Source organism: Bombyx mori, chromosome 23, assembly GCF_030269925.1.
Source record: "Bombyx mori chromosome 23, ASM3026992v2".
Classification (NCBI taxonomy): domain Eukaryota; kingdom Metazoa; phylum Arthropoda; class Insecta; order Lepidoptera; family Bombycidae; genus Bombyx; species Bombyx mori.
The window spans coordinates 19,632,289-19,647,583 of record NC_085129.1 but is presented as its reverse complement, the minus strand read 5'-3'; the positions used below and the strand labels follow the sequence as shown (position 1 = coordinate 19,647,583).

Here is a 15,295-nt window from a genome sequence, read left to right as displayed (position 1 = left end):
AAAATGCCCGCTGAGTTTCTTGCCAATTCTTCTCAGGACGGAGGCTAGTTCTTGTGAATTGGCGGTAGTTCTTTTGACGTTCAACAAGTATGTACTTTCATTTATGTTGAATATTTTTTTTTTCATTTGATTTGATTTGATGCTAACACTGACCCTAGCAACAGCAGTGCTTCGCAGAATCTAGCACCGGATCGAAAACGCGACCCACTGAGAAGATCCGACGAGAAACTCAGTGGGCTGTGTCTGGGTTAATTCGCTCGTGGAGCCCTTCGTCGCAAGCGACGGGTTCGACGAGGACGTTGACCGGTGCTTGTGGTACATAAAAGCACCCGGTACCTAAAAGCCGTCAAACTCAACTGAGACGAAGAGCTCGACGAGCGAACTAATCCATAGATACAGCCCACTGAGTTTCTGTTTGTCTGAGTGGATTTTAATCTACAGTAATACAGTGTCGCCATGATTTAACACAGTACCACCATACTTCACACGTACAAAAACAACACCATAATTACAAAAACAATTAGAACAAAAAAAATCTCGTCTATCTCGGAAGGCAACGACTGAAAAAGAAAAGCATTACACTACATATTTTAACGAGCAGTTTACAAAATCGTTTCTCACATTAATAAAGTGTCGCCACTATTTAACGCAGCACCATATTTCACACGTACAAAAACAATACCAACATTACAAAAACAATTAGAACAACAACAACAAAAAAAAATAGAGCGTGTTTGTTGTCTTATCGCTCGAAACTATCTTCGGAGACAACGATTCGCTGGATATGAAATTATAAATGTATATGAAACACTTTTCAGGCATTCGATAAAAGGGTCATCAAACGATTTCTTTGTTAATCTCTTGTTTGTTTTTGAGTTGGCACTAATAGAGTATCGTGATTTTGCTCACGTGACATTGTGATTATAAGTAAGTTCTAAAGTCTCAGTATAGCTATAACGGCTGCCCCACCCTTCGCAACGCATCGCAGCTTCACGGCAGAAATAGGCGGGGTGGTGGTACCTACCCGTGCGGACTCACAAGGGGTCCTACCACCAGTAACCTTCCCAGAAGAAGTTATCACTTCAGCAAGGTCGTTCAATTTTGTCTGTCTGGTTCTTTGTTTGTTTGCTTGCTTTCATTTCCGATATCACTGAACTGATTGTTACAGGGTCTTCATTGGCAATTTCTCGTACTTTATTCTACTTTTATCCTGAAAATACTTAAGTACCTATAGCGGTAACTGGAAATGAAAACTTAATTCTTATCTCAATCGGTTTGAATCGGCTTGAAGTTGAGACAGAACTTAAGAACATTAGCTAGTTGTGTATTTTTACAGGGAATAAATAATTAAAGTTACTTCTATCTTGAAACGGTCGCTTTGGTCGAGATACTTTCTAAGCGCTTCATTGTATTATGATTCTAAATTGAATTCGGATTTTACCGCAGAACTCAACGAGGGGTAAAATGTTCTTTGGTTTAAGCGATATTTTTGCAACTTTATAGGAGATCCGATTGAAGTTTAAAATTTCGAGAAAAATCATAACGAAAAATCTTCTTCAGCTATTTGAATGTAGTAAATTTAATTGAAGTTCAATTAAAAACATAGAACTGTTGATGCTAATATAAAAAAACACGCAACTTTAATGACAAATATATGCGAAACATAAACGAAAAGTCGCTTAAAACCGATATAGAATCAACGAAAGTCTTGAATCTAGAGAACTTGTTCGTGTGTTTTTGGGCCCTGTACCCTTTGCCCATGGTACCGAGTTCTTTTTCTTGGCTGTGAAATATGGGTGCCTACATCCAACCAATTTCTGCTGCGATGCAAATGACTTAATGTTGATTCGCGAGCCGGGAAGCTCTATTCATATATGGAATAGGACGGATCTTAAAAAAAATCCTTAAAATAAAATATTTTTTTGCCAACCCTACCTGCATACGTGACGGATTGTATACACAATAGTGATAACGTAGGCTTATCTGTACCATTCTCTGCTCAGTCGATGATCGCACACGTCCGTTTATGTGCATCGCTTCGAAGGAATCGTGTAGTTTATGTACAAAACTAGCGAGGGGTCATTAAAATCGGTGCTAAATAGTGTTTCTTAGTGAGTGTGGTGCCTTAACTGTGTATTTACGTGTACCGTTTTGGCGTATTCGGTGCGGATTTGTTGTGTACAATCGAGAAAGGATCTGATGTGTTGCGTTTAAGTCGGAAAGGCTTGGGAAATTAGTGAGTTAGATACTACGGCCAAGGCGGTACTTCAAACGCCTTTACCGTGCACATTAATTAAACGTTTTTAAATCACGTGACTTCTTCTAGCTATCCATGGGTACATACATTGTGTAAAGGGGAAAGGGGAGGCCTTCCCCTTCCCCCAAATTAATAATAAACATGGCATAACTGGATACGATTGAGACCAGAGCAGCTTTATCTAATCGAAGGGAATTTCATCTTGAAATCAAGTCAAGGCATTCAGGTCTTGATTGATTTTGAGCTCCTCTTCTAAAATACCACGTGTTTTAGTTAAGGGATCGGGTCCACCGTTAAACAACCCCATTAGTTTTCCGCTTAAGCGTCCGATTTCAACTGATACCCGGTCAAGGGAAATGGAGACATGTGGACCGATTATTGTCATAACGATGTTTCCTATGTTTACATACGTGACCGGGGTCGAAGCCGATGGCTTGGTCGGTAACGTCGGGACCATACGCCTAATTAACGTCATATTGCGGTCATATTTATGGGTGTGTACACACGAATGTGGCACGCGATAAACCCAAGGTCGCACGTTTGAATCACTGCAGGCCACAAAATAGTACGTAGCGTTTACGTGAGCTTGAAAATTGAACGCTCTGCCCGTGGCATTGTTGATGACCATGGGCGACGGTAAACAATAACGGAAAACGCGAAACGTGGCCTTAATTTCGAAACGAATCCGATTGCCATTGTTGGCGATCGCCGATCCGACAATCGATCATTTTGTGTTCCCCGAATCCTGATCATGCAGGAGCCAGTCACCGTCGACGCCCTAGACAAGTCCTTATGGATCCATCAGATCCAATAACCTTTTCATTAGACGTCTTCAGCTCTAACATTAAGAGCAGGCCTAGGGACCCCGGTAACCGTACTCGTCGAACTCGACAAAGAGGTCGACGTGCAACCTAACCCATGTATCAGTTCGCTGAGTTTCTCGCCGGATCTTCTCAGCGGGTCGCGATTCGGATCCGGTAGTAGATTCACTGGCGAAGAAATTGTTCTTGAGTTGTTCGGTCTCCTTCGGAGGCGCTCGGGCAGTTGTTAGCAAATCCCACCCCTCCTGGCTGAGCCTTTGCTCGCCCACCTGTCCTGGTGAAACTGGAAAGGCCTCCAGGCCACCAGTAATCTTTCAATCATAAAAATAATAATTTTGTGTTAGACGGTTTTTTTTTGCACGCAATGTAAACGTCCCCTTGTCTTCAATACGCTTTCCATTGCTCGGTCGAAAGTTTATAGTTTTCATTTATGTTAACGACTTACGAGCGGTTCAGTTTCTTTGTGCGTAAATAAAAAATAAGAACGAACGCGTTGCACAATCAATTGGAATTCCGATAACGCCGATCCGTCATTTCATGATATATTAGTGAAAACGGATGAAGTAAGGCGGCGGCGTGAGCGCGAGCGACGCGACGAGCGTTTTTATATTAATACGCTTTTATTAGCTTCAGACGTATGTATGTTTGTAACGGAATCTTTGAACATGATTTTGAGCCCCTTCAAAACGTCGGATTAACTCTGAATTTGGTATACTTATTAAGGACCGATGACAATTTAATATTAAAAAATATATATTGAAAAATTTAATTTCAACTAAAAAATGAAAAATAAATAATAGTTTACAAAAACCAACAAAATACGCTTTTATAGAAAATCTAACTAAAAAATATAAAATAAATTTTAGTAAATTTGAATTAAAAATAGTGTAAGAAAAAATGATTTTATTGTAAAAAAGCGTGGGGTGCTTTTCAGGATATAATCAAAATAACCCTGCCACTCATATCTGTTCATAAAATATTTATAAATACTGATACCATGGAATACCATGGAATAAATACACTGAATACTCTAGATACTTCTAAATAATTCTGGATTGTCGTCATTAAGCGCCTCTGTTTTATACTCGTTTTCAAGTACCGCCTTGAATCCCTGCTCTTTCGTTGAGTCTTCAATACGATGTGGTTTTATTCTCCCGTTAAATAAATGTGGGTAGGTCGTTAATTTATATCGAGAGGTGAATAGGACTTTTTGGCGGGAACGCGAGGAGTGAAGTTGTGTGATTTGTTTTATTTTGTCTATTTAGTGTTTCTTCAGGTTTAAAATGTGTAATAACGGTGGTTTATTAACTGTTTAATATCTGTGAAAGTGCAAAAATGTGGGAAAATGAAACAAAGCCGCTGGACGTAACTTCTCGGGATCCTCCAAAAAGTCAACTAAAAAAATCTCAGTAAATGACCACCATTTTACTGAGATTATATTTCATCCCATATCGTCTCATTTCATTTAATTTCATCCCAGTTGATTAATGTCTCAAATTAATCATCCTCATTTCATTTTATCATTTTTCATAAAAATAAGAATATAAATTAAAAGAAGACATGACTTAAAGGTCTTAGTTATCAGGTCATAAAAACCCTTGAAAAAAGAGGTGAATAGTTTTTTGGTTTAAGCGACATTTCGTTTAACACGCGACATTTATCTTTGTAATTAACGGCTCGTTTTAGTTGGTATCAGCATCAACAGATCGATGTTTTTATTTGAACTTCAATTAAGTTTACCCCATTCAAATAGCTGAAGAAGTTTTTTTGTTATGATATTTTTTCCAAATTTTAAACTTTAAATGGCTCTCATGTAATGTTGCAAAAATGCCATTTCCACTTCGATAAAGCGGCACGACACGAGAACCCTCTCATCGTGGCCGCCGGTAACTACATTCCCGATCCTGCGGAAAGAATGGAAAGCAGTCGACGTCGCCCAAAACACATCATCTCGGATCCTCCCGATCCACTAAGGTGCTTTTAGGTACCTCAAGCACCGGTCACCATCCTCATCGAACCCGTCGCTTGCGACGAAGGGCTCGACGTTTCTCGCCGGATCTTCTGAGTGGGTCGTGTTTCCGATTCGGTGGTAGATTCTGCGAAGCACGGCTCTTGCTAGGGTTCGTGTTAGCAACGTCGTCAGGTTTGAGCCCCGTGAGCTCACCTACTAGTTAAGGTTCCGCTGATATAGCCTCTCAAGGCTATCAGCTTAGAAAGGAAAAAAAAATGTCGCTTAAACCAAATAGCCTTTAATCCCTCGATATACAGTTTTTCTCGGATTTCGATTCAGTGCCACAATAACACAGTATCGCTTTGATTAATAAACTGCGCGTTACATACAGAGGGTAGGTTCGATAAAAAAAACTTCTCCGTGATATCAGTGTGAGTTTACACTACATTAAGTTATTTGATGTAACAAACATATTTCCCAAGTCTATCCCGTGATGTCAGTGGACTCTTAAAGGATACAGCTTGGAAATGAGTGATAAGCGATACAACAGTCTACCAAGGCTGACGCGGAGAGATACATGGAGGAAAAGAGGGGTGAGTAGACGAAGCAGTAAATATATATTTTTAATAATTTTCGCGTGTCGTGAAGAGAGAGAAAGATTCAAAACATTGAATACAAAAAGGACATTCTACCACTTTTTTTTTATTGCTTAGATGGGTGAACGAGCTCTCAGCCCACCTGGTGTTAAGTTCCTGGAGCGCATAGACATCTACAACGTAAATGCGCCACCCACCTTGAGATATAATTTCTAAGGTCTCAGTATAGTTACAACGGCTGCCCCACCCTTCAAACCGAAACGCATTACTGCTTCACGACAGAAATAGGCAGGGCGGTGGTACCTACCCGCGCGGACTCACAAGAGGTCCTACCACCAGTAAAAAACTTTACTTACCCGATCGCGACAGGGCAACCCTAAGCCGCCGTCGCTCGAAACATGTCTTATCGGATGCCCCGGATTAACTTTCGGTGCTTTTTGACCTCTCAAGCACCGGTCACCGTTCTCGTCGAATTCTAACTGACCCACAGACACAGCCCACAGAGTTTCTCGCTCTCAGTGTTACCTTACCAGTGTGAGACCTTAAAAACTCAAATCTCAAGGTGGGTGGCGGCATTTACGTTGTAGATGTCTATGGGCTCCCGTAACCACTTAACACCAGGTGGACTGTGAGCTAGTCCACCTATTTACGCAATAAAAAATTTTTTTAATTCAGTGATGCATATCTAAACCTTAGAAAAAAAAAATCGTATTCGTAAATATTGTGACTCGCGCTGGTTGAGAACCGCTGGTCTATAATAATAGAGGCTAGTTAGTTAAAAAGTTAATGTTTTGCATGAGTAGAAAGTTCTCGACGCTTTTATTGTAAAGAAATCGGGCCCTACGGTTAACACTTAAACGCATTCGAATCCATAATTTATGTTGGCAGTTTGATTAATTTCCAATATGATATTATGTAAATGGAAAGTTTGAGAATATTTATAAATTTATTCAATGAATAGCTAAATTCACCAGGCTTTATAAACATCGCGACAGTACGACTTACAAAGATGGTGGAATCGCGTGCGGTGTTTTAATGCAATTGGTTCTAATGCTATCTAATTAATTGAATCGCAATTACGTTAATGAAATACGTACTCAACAAATGTTCACGACTCAACAAATGTTCACGATTGACTTCCACGGTGAAGAAATAACATCGTGCAATAAAAATCAAACCCGCAAAATTATAATTTGCGTAATTACTGATGGTAGGACTTCTTGTGCCTTGATTTCTGCCGTGAAGCAGTAATGCGTTTCGGTTTGAAGGGTGGGGCAGCCGTTGTGACTATACTGAGACCTTAGAATTATATCTGAAGGCGTGTGGCGCATTTACGTTGTAGATGTCTATGGGCTCCAGTAACCACTTAACACCAGGTGGGCTGTGAGGTCGTCTACACATCCAAGGAATAAAAAAAAAAATTAGGAAATTACTAATGCAATTGCTGATATAAGCCAAGTGGTCTTACCTACCCCTATACACCATATTTCCGCGATGTACTTAGCATGGATTTTGGTTTTTACCCGAAATTAAACCTTTATCGTGACGTTCGTTTGTTAAGTTTTTTATTTATTTTTATTTTATAGCTTAGGTTTGTGGACGAGTTCACAGTCCACCTGGTGTTAAGTAGTTACCGGAGCCCATAGATATCTACAATGTAAATGCCGCCAAAAGTTTTCTTCAAAGTAATTACACTCTTATCAGAGTGGTCCTGGTCCATCATATAGCATAGGAGAGGGCAGATTCGATGCTCTTCACGATGTCTCTCCGTCTCCCAGCTAAAGTCCATGCTTCTGCGCCGTCAAGATATCGACGATATCTCCTTAACGGAAGACTGATCCCCTTTTTTAATCCTACCTAAGCTGATGGTCTAGAGAGACCATATCAGCGTAACCTTAACTAGTAGGTGAGCTCACGGGGCTCAAACCTGGCGATGTTGCTAACACGATCCCCAGCAAGAGCGGTGCTTCGCAGAATCTACCACCGGATCGGAAACGCGACCGACTGAGAAGATCCGGCGAGAAACTCAGTGGCCTCTGATCCCCCTTTGGGTTCTTCTACTATCAAGAGCTATAATGGAACGCACGCGAGGTTAAACCAACTCTGACTCTGTGATGGTCTCAACGACTATCTGCCGGTAGTCGAAGTGTCAAAATGGATGTGTACTCACAGTAAAAATGTGATAAGCGTCCTAGAAACAGTCACCTTGTCTGACTGTGTTTAGAATACTGATCGTGTAAAGCTAACCGCACGTTAGATAAGCGGTAGCGGTGGCGATCGCTGTAATGAGAAACATAAATCAAGTTAAAAATTGTGCAAATTTTATTTATTGGCGTTTTAGTTATTAGCAATATGCTACTTAGGTGAAAGGTTGACGTTATTGAGCAGTCGTGAACTCGCTTTCCGTATTCACACATTCCACATTCACTAAACTGTCTATTCAATTAAATCTCTCACCATACTACATGTACTTTCCTAGTACTATGGTTCGTCTTATGTAGTCGAAAACACACACTCACACGCACGCACGTACGCACGCGCACACACGCACACACGCACACACACACACGCACACACACACACACACACACACACACACACACACACACACACATATATACACATATTTACATTAATTCTATGTGATAAATAATTATTCTTTAGTGTTTCATTCCGAAAAAAAAACCGAATACATATTTAAAAAAAGAAAAAAACACCAATTAACTAATAAACAAAAAGGAAACAACTATGTGCCTGTTTATAAATAGATTATTTTAAAAGCCTCAACAATGTACTATTCAAATCATAATTCATTTTTAGTCCCGAATCTCTCGCACAAGACGCGCGACCTACTATTTTATTTATTTTATGAATGAAGGATCACTGGTAGCAAGGAGGCCTTTCCAGTTCCACCAGAAATAGTGGGCGAGCAAAGGCTCTGCCAGGAGCGAGCTACTCTTAGTACGGCAATGGGTATCCGCGGCATTTTTACGTGGGCCTTCAAAAACGCTAAATCTTGTTAGCGTGCCGTCACCTCAACTCCGCTTCGCCATCAAGCCCATATGTTTGACAATCGATTACGTCATCACGTATTGTGTGCTTGTTTGAGAAATATTAATATTGTGGGCTGGCGCATGCCGAATTCAAGCGAAAGGATCATTGGTAATAAAGGCTTCAAAGATTGTTAGATCGATTTTCTTATACGAAAAAAGTGCCAACGACTATGTTTTTTTTACCTACCTATGCTGATAGCCTTGAGAGCTTTCAGCTTCTCCTTGACGTGTAGGTGAGCTCACGGGACTCAAACCGGAGTGTTGCTAACACTGGCCCTAGCACAAGGGCAGTGCTTCGCAGAATCTACCACCGGATCGGAAACGCGACCCACTGTGAAGATCCGGCGAGAAACTCAGTGGGCTGTGTCTGTGGTTAATTTACTCGTCGAGCCCTTCGTCGCAAGCGAAGGGTTCGGCGAGTACGGTGACCGGCTAATATGTGTTAACTGTCTTAAATTAATAATTAATGTTTAATCACCACATTAAATAAGGTAGGTATTATCAACATTTTTTATCGCTGGTGAAGCCCTTACAATGGGCACTAAGTTTCTCGCCGGATCTTCTCAGTGGGTCGCGATTCCGATCCGGTGGTAGATTCTGCGAAGCGCTGCTCGTGATAGAGCTAGTGTTAGCAAATTCTCTCAGCTTGAACCCGTGAGCTCATCTACTTGTTCGGTCACGCTCGCATAGTCCTCTAAAGCTGTTTTCAGACTACGCTATACTATAGTGCCATATAGTATAGCAGCTTAAACTTAGCCAATCTTTATATATATTTGGATTCGAGAATGGTTTAGATTTACAAATCAGCCCGGCAGATGGCGCTGCAGTCGGTATCTAGGTTATTTATCTTTCCTATAAATATGGCAAAACAACCTTTGCCGGGCCAGCTAGTAATATATAGTACAGTACAGTGTAAACGTGTCCATAACAATGTATTGTGCGCGTTATTGTTGTGCTATGAGCTATATGCTATATCGTCGTTGTCGAACCAAAATCTTCTATGTGCACTTTTTGAGATTTTTACTCTTTGACCTTTTCGTATAGTTCACAGCCCTATCTACCGTATAAAAAAAAACCGTTATGTATCTATAGCTTTAATATTTATCTATAGCGTTCATTTGATAGTTCTTAAAAATTCGTCTTCATATAAAAAAAAATACGAAAATATTTTTACTCGTTAATTTATTTATTTATTTATTTTATTGCCCTTGTAGGCAGACGAGCATACGGCCCACCTGATGGTGAGTGGTTACCGTCGCCCATGGACTTCAGCAATGCCCGGGGGCAGAGCCAAGCCGCTGTCTACAAATTCAAAATAGAGTTTTTGCACATAGCAGATTTTGGTTTGACAGCGATGTATGCTATTATATTATAGCGTAGTCTGAAAGCAGCTTAAGGCTACCATCGAATAAGTAAGGAAAAAAGCCTATACCTTGGAATAGAAGAGATTTTCAAACCAGTCGACCATCTGTCGTTCGCGAGAAGCAGCCTTTTCAACTCATGACCGAATCCGAGGTCAAGCAAGCTTAGTCGGCTAACGGAACGTGACCACAGTACAGTTGTATCGCAGCTGGTTCAGTTTTTACTGGTGGTAGGACCTCTCGTGAGTCCGCACGGGTAGGTACCACCACCACGCCAATTTCTGCCGTGAAGCAGTAATGCGTTTCGGTTTGAAAGGCGGGGCAGCCGTTGTAACTATACTGAGACCTTAAAACTTATATCTCAAGGTGGGTGGCGCATTTACATTGTAGATGTCTATGGGCTCCAGTAACCACTTAACACTAGGTGGGCTGTGAGCTCGTCCACTGATCTAAGCAATAAAAAAAAAGGTCCACGAATGACCACACTCCATCAAACTGGCAGCTTGTTTTGTTGTCGTTGTAGCATATAAGATTTTTTAAATAATAGCGTAGTTTATATCATGTTTATCGGTCGAGTTCATAGATAAAGTCGATATATCAGCTACTGCATTGTAAAGTTACTGTTACCGGTGTGTATTCGTAATACGCATTTTGCGCGTTATTTCTCGATTGCTATGCTCACCGATGCTTACGTTAAAATATATTTTGTTAGCTTTTATACTGTTACGCGCTGGAGTTCGGGATAAATAAAAATACACTTTAAAATTCTCAATTCACTTCTTACGCTTCGCTTCAGGTGATCCGTTTGCTGTTTCGCTTCGAGTAGTTCCGATTACTAACTGCCTTCCTGACATCGCTGCAATGCTTTATAGTCGATAAGACATCCCTAGAGTTATCGAGAACATTCCTCACAAGTCGAGTATTTTCGAAATGCGTTTCCGTCATTTGACAATAGATGGCGTTGTTCTTCTCGAGCGTTCTGGATGTTACTAGTTCCTTTGATATTCGTTTCTGCTATTCGGCGATAGACGGCGTTACTCTTACCGGCGTAACAGTACTAATACATAACATATTATTCACCTTTTACGACTTAATAAAAACATTAGTAAATTAGTGCTTTACAGTTGGTCATTGAAGACTTCAAGTTTTGTTACTGTTTAATATATGCACTATACAGAATGAGATCACTGGGTTGTATGCAAAGGAAACCGGTTTTCGAATGAGATATACTGAACCAAAATGCATTAGGTATGTTATGTGGCATAATGTGACATTCTTTATAAATAGAAGCGCACGTGGTATCTTAGGTATGAACCAGCACGCGAAGGTTCGACCGCCATTCGCCCTATTTCTCCTACTCCTATGGAGCATTCAATTTTTCCTGTTTGAAGGATGGGGCAGTTTATATAAGCCAGGTTTCATATCGAGGTGGTTAATAGCAAAATAGAAAAGGGAATAGGTAATAATGAAACTAGGTCTTAACGCGTTAGGGATTATGGTTGAAATTCGATCGTTTGACGAACATTATATAGATAAACACGTTGACTGTCCTGTAGGTCACCGGTGCCCTACACGGCGCACTGAAGTCATTATGTCGATTTCTCTCTTCGATCTTCTTATTAAGGCGCCGGAATATCCAGTAGACTCTGTCATAGACCAATCTGAAGATACAATGACAAATAAAATGGCTGGGTAATCTAGGCGCTTAGTACCAGGAATCGAGATAATTACTTCAGTGTGCCGCGTAGGGCACCGGTGACCTACACGACAATAGACGTGTTAAAGCTCATAGTTTTATTGTCACTAGTGATCGCGCAGTAGTCGAAATTCGACTATAATTAATTGAAATTATAAGTTTGAACATTATTGTGGTTCTATTGTCAAAGACTATTTATTATATTTCTTTAATCACATATTTCGCCAAGAAAAATATAGATAAACAATATTAACCTATTCTAAATTTGACCACAGACTATAAGCAATAACAAAAGTTTGACAATAAACAAAGTGTATATATGTGTGTATGTTAAATACATGGTAGTGTGTGTAATGTAATGTTTTTTTATTGTTTTAATGTTTTTTTTTTACGTAATTTAAAAAAAACTTTACTATATTCTTTAAAAGGGTGGAAAATTTCATACTCCTCCGGCCCCGCAATTTTCGTAAAAAGGGGTACAAAGTTTTTGCTTATATATATATAGTTTTCGACACACCAGCAACATTTTCTATACACCCTCGAAACATTACCGCGTAACATTGATCGCACGATACACGAACGAAAATAAACTTTAAGATGTGACTCAATAAAATCTATTTTTACACGTGATTGATAATTTTGATTAGGTCATCTTCTCTAAACGTGCAATGTACATAAATATGACTAGTTGCAGGGTGACGTCACGCTTGGCCGTGCCCGTCGCTGATTGTATGAAAAAAAAATGTTTTTTTTTTAAGTTACTGCCGCGCCACCTGTCGTTCATTGATCGTACTAGATATATACTGTGAAGTTTCAAGAAAATCTGTAGGTTAAGTACCTAGTTCTTGCGTGATTGAGTAAGAAAGATCAATTAAGTATCTATATGTAAGTTTGGGTAGCCGAGCACCCCGGATACAAAACATAAATTTAAACTACGCGTGTGTGCGTCAGTGATTGAGTGTGTAGAATAGACAGTAACTGAATAAGTAAATATATATCTAAAGAAAGAAAACGTACTTCGACAAATTGAAATTTGAGATGTCAAAGTCAATTAAATGTGCATTATCAAGGATGATTCAAAAAACCCACCTGTCAGATCTTAATTAAAACGGGACTACACGAGAACCAAAAACTACAAATTAAACAATATTATTTATTTTATTTCTGCCGTGATGCAGTAATGCCTTTCGTTTCGAAGTGTGAGGCAGCTGTTGTAATTATACTGAGACCTTAGAACTTATATCTGAAGGTGGGTGGCGCATTTAGGTTGTAGATGTCTAAGGGCTCCAGTAACAACTTAACACCAGGTGGGCTGTGAGCTAGTCCACAAATCTAAGTAATAAAAAAAAAGAGGAGCGCCTGAAAAGTGTGTGCCTCTCCTGGACTTTGTTTCCTTCGCGGCCTTGATACAATACAGGGTTATGTCACCTATTTGTTGCACTAATTACCTTTAACGAACGTTAAACAAGATAATGTCGTATGCGTAATAGAAATTTCGCGTAAACTTTATTTATATAATGTACTAGCTGTACCCACCCGTCCGCTTCGCTGGACATTTAAAATTAACATTATTATTTCTCACTCCCAAAAAGATTCTCAACATTAACGTACCCGCAACTGGTGTAGGGAGTCCAACACTCATTTAAATATTAGCCTATCCATTAAGTACACGCATTTTCTACATGGATACCAAGTTTCAAGTCAATTGGATGCACGGTTCAGTAGTTATAAGGGAACATCCGTAAAAAGCACTGTAGATTTATATATTAGTACTAGCTGACCCGGCAGACTTCGTAGTGCCTCAATCGATAAATAAAAGACCTAAACTTTTGTATAATAAATAAACTTAAAACAAACAAAAGGAATCCGTCCGATGGGGGACAAATTAAAGGAAAAACAAAATTGTTATTTAATTCCGAGGATTTTCATATTTTATCTTTTAAACCTTCTCGGGACTTACTTCACAAATAATTCAAGACCAAAATTAGCCAAATTGGTCCAGCCGTTCTCGAGTTTTAACAAGACTAACGAACAGCAATTCATTTTTATATATTATATAGATAAAGATAATTGGAAATAGAATGCGTAGTGACCTTGTTGAAATCATTCGAGCCTTACCTTTTTTAATTTCCTACCTATTATTTTTCGTTGATAGCATAAGGGGCTATTCAAGATTTGCGTGGACGGCTAAGTGAGCTCACGGGCATAAGCCTACTGAGTTTCTCGCCGGATCTTCACAGTGGGTCGCGCTTCCAACTCGGTGGTAGATTCTGCGAAGCACAGGTCTTGCTGGGTTCGTGTTAGCAAAAAAACGGGCTCAAGAGAGAGTTTTCTAATACTGGCCCTGGCAATAGCAGTGCTTTGCTGAATCTACCGCTGGATCGAAATCACGAGCCGCTGAGATGATCGGATATACCAACACACAGTTAAACGAATAGAATTAACGTGCAATCGTGTGGGATTGGAAGCAACCAACCATTGCTTTGGGTGTCGTATTGTAGGAATTAATAAAGGCCCAACAAATACATGCAAACATTGATTTTTATCTAGAAGACACTAGATTTTACATACGAGTAAGTCATACTGGGTAAGGATGTCTATGGTTGTTGATCAGAAGATATGCGACCAATCTTTTGGTGAAAACAACACATAGTCTGAATAGCATTTTTTTTATATAATGACGTAATTGAAAATATCGTAGATTCACATAATAGGAAGATACCTCGCAATCTTTCCTGCTCTTACGTACCCTATGGCGAGGTCGCCATAAAGGTATTACGTACCCTATGGCGAGGTCGCCATGAAGTCCAGGGCAATACACTGTATCATTTTTGTTTTTTAACAAGTACTCTTAGCACGAGATTTGCAAGTGGTCTTTAGATGGTCCAGGAGGCATGCTATTTGTCACGTCGACTTGGCCACTATTTCCTTGGCCAGAAGCAATGGAATCTGCGCTCTGTCTTGCTCTCACCTATCTTGGTTGAGTTGGGTTTCATCCGAGATTTGAACGGGAACTTTTATCTAAGGCAAGGGCTCCAGTAACCAATTCACACCAGGTGGGCCGTGAGCTCGTCCACCCATCTAAGAAATAAACAAATAAAAATTTATTTTTTTGTGGATTCGACCGTATATCCTGGCCCAAATGAGGGGGGAATATTATAGGACTCGTGATTAAAATGTCGACACAGTATTTCCGTTTTAAATCTTTGTGAAGCTTTTTAAGGGTTTTTTCCCTGGCCCTACCTCAGTCCCGGTATTCCCTTCAAGGCGTTAAAGTATGATTTATTGACGGATGCGATCATGATTCGTAATGCAGTGAGTATGTGTAGGTCGCGTAATGATTGACGTCATTATGACGCGTCTGGGACAAAGCGATGCCACTCTTGTATGTCCAAACGAAAGACGGTAGGTTCAAAAAAGGATGGTCTACAAGAGTTTTGTTATTGGTCTGATTGTTACTGTCGGTTATTTTAATCCGGGGTGATAGCCTGCTCCTAGTGTTAGAGCTGAAGGCGTCTATTGCAAAGGTTATTGAATCTGATGGATCCGTAAGGACGTGT

At 40.0% G+C, this 15,295-nt stretch overlaps 1 protein-coding gene across 12 annotated transcripts in view; it reads left to right on the top strand.

Annotated features, from left to right (window-relative positions):
- The window catches only part of LOC101743514 (protein diaphanous), a 58,232-nt gene that overhangs the window by 4,362 nt on the left and 38,575 nt on the right, over window positions 1-15,295 (top strand). For 3 of the 12 annotated variants that reach the window (XM_062675394.1, XM_062675393.1, XM_021351066.3), the window contains exons 1-2: window positions 1,996-2,236; window positions 5,421-5,622. The exons of 4 other annotated variants lie outside the window; for them this stretch is intronic. In XM_062675394.1, coding sequence (XP_062531378.1) covers window positions 5,557-5,622 — 66 coding nt within the window. In that variant the 5' untranslated portion in view covers window positions 1,996-2,236; window positions 5,421-5,556. Of the gene's footprint in view, window positions 1-1,833; window positions 2,237-5,420; window positions 5,623-15,295 lie in introns of those variants that run through there. 5 more of the 12 variants (XM_062675387.1, XM_062675391.1, XM_062675386.1 and 2 more) reach the window with 5 other exon arrangements.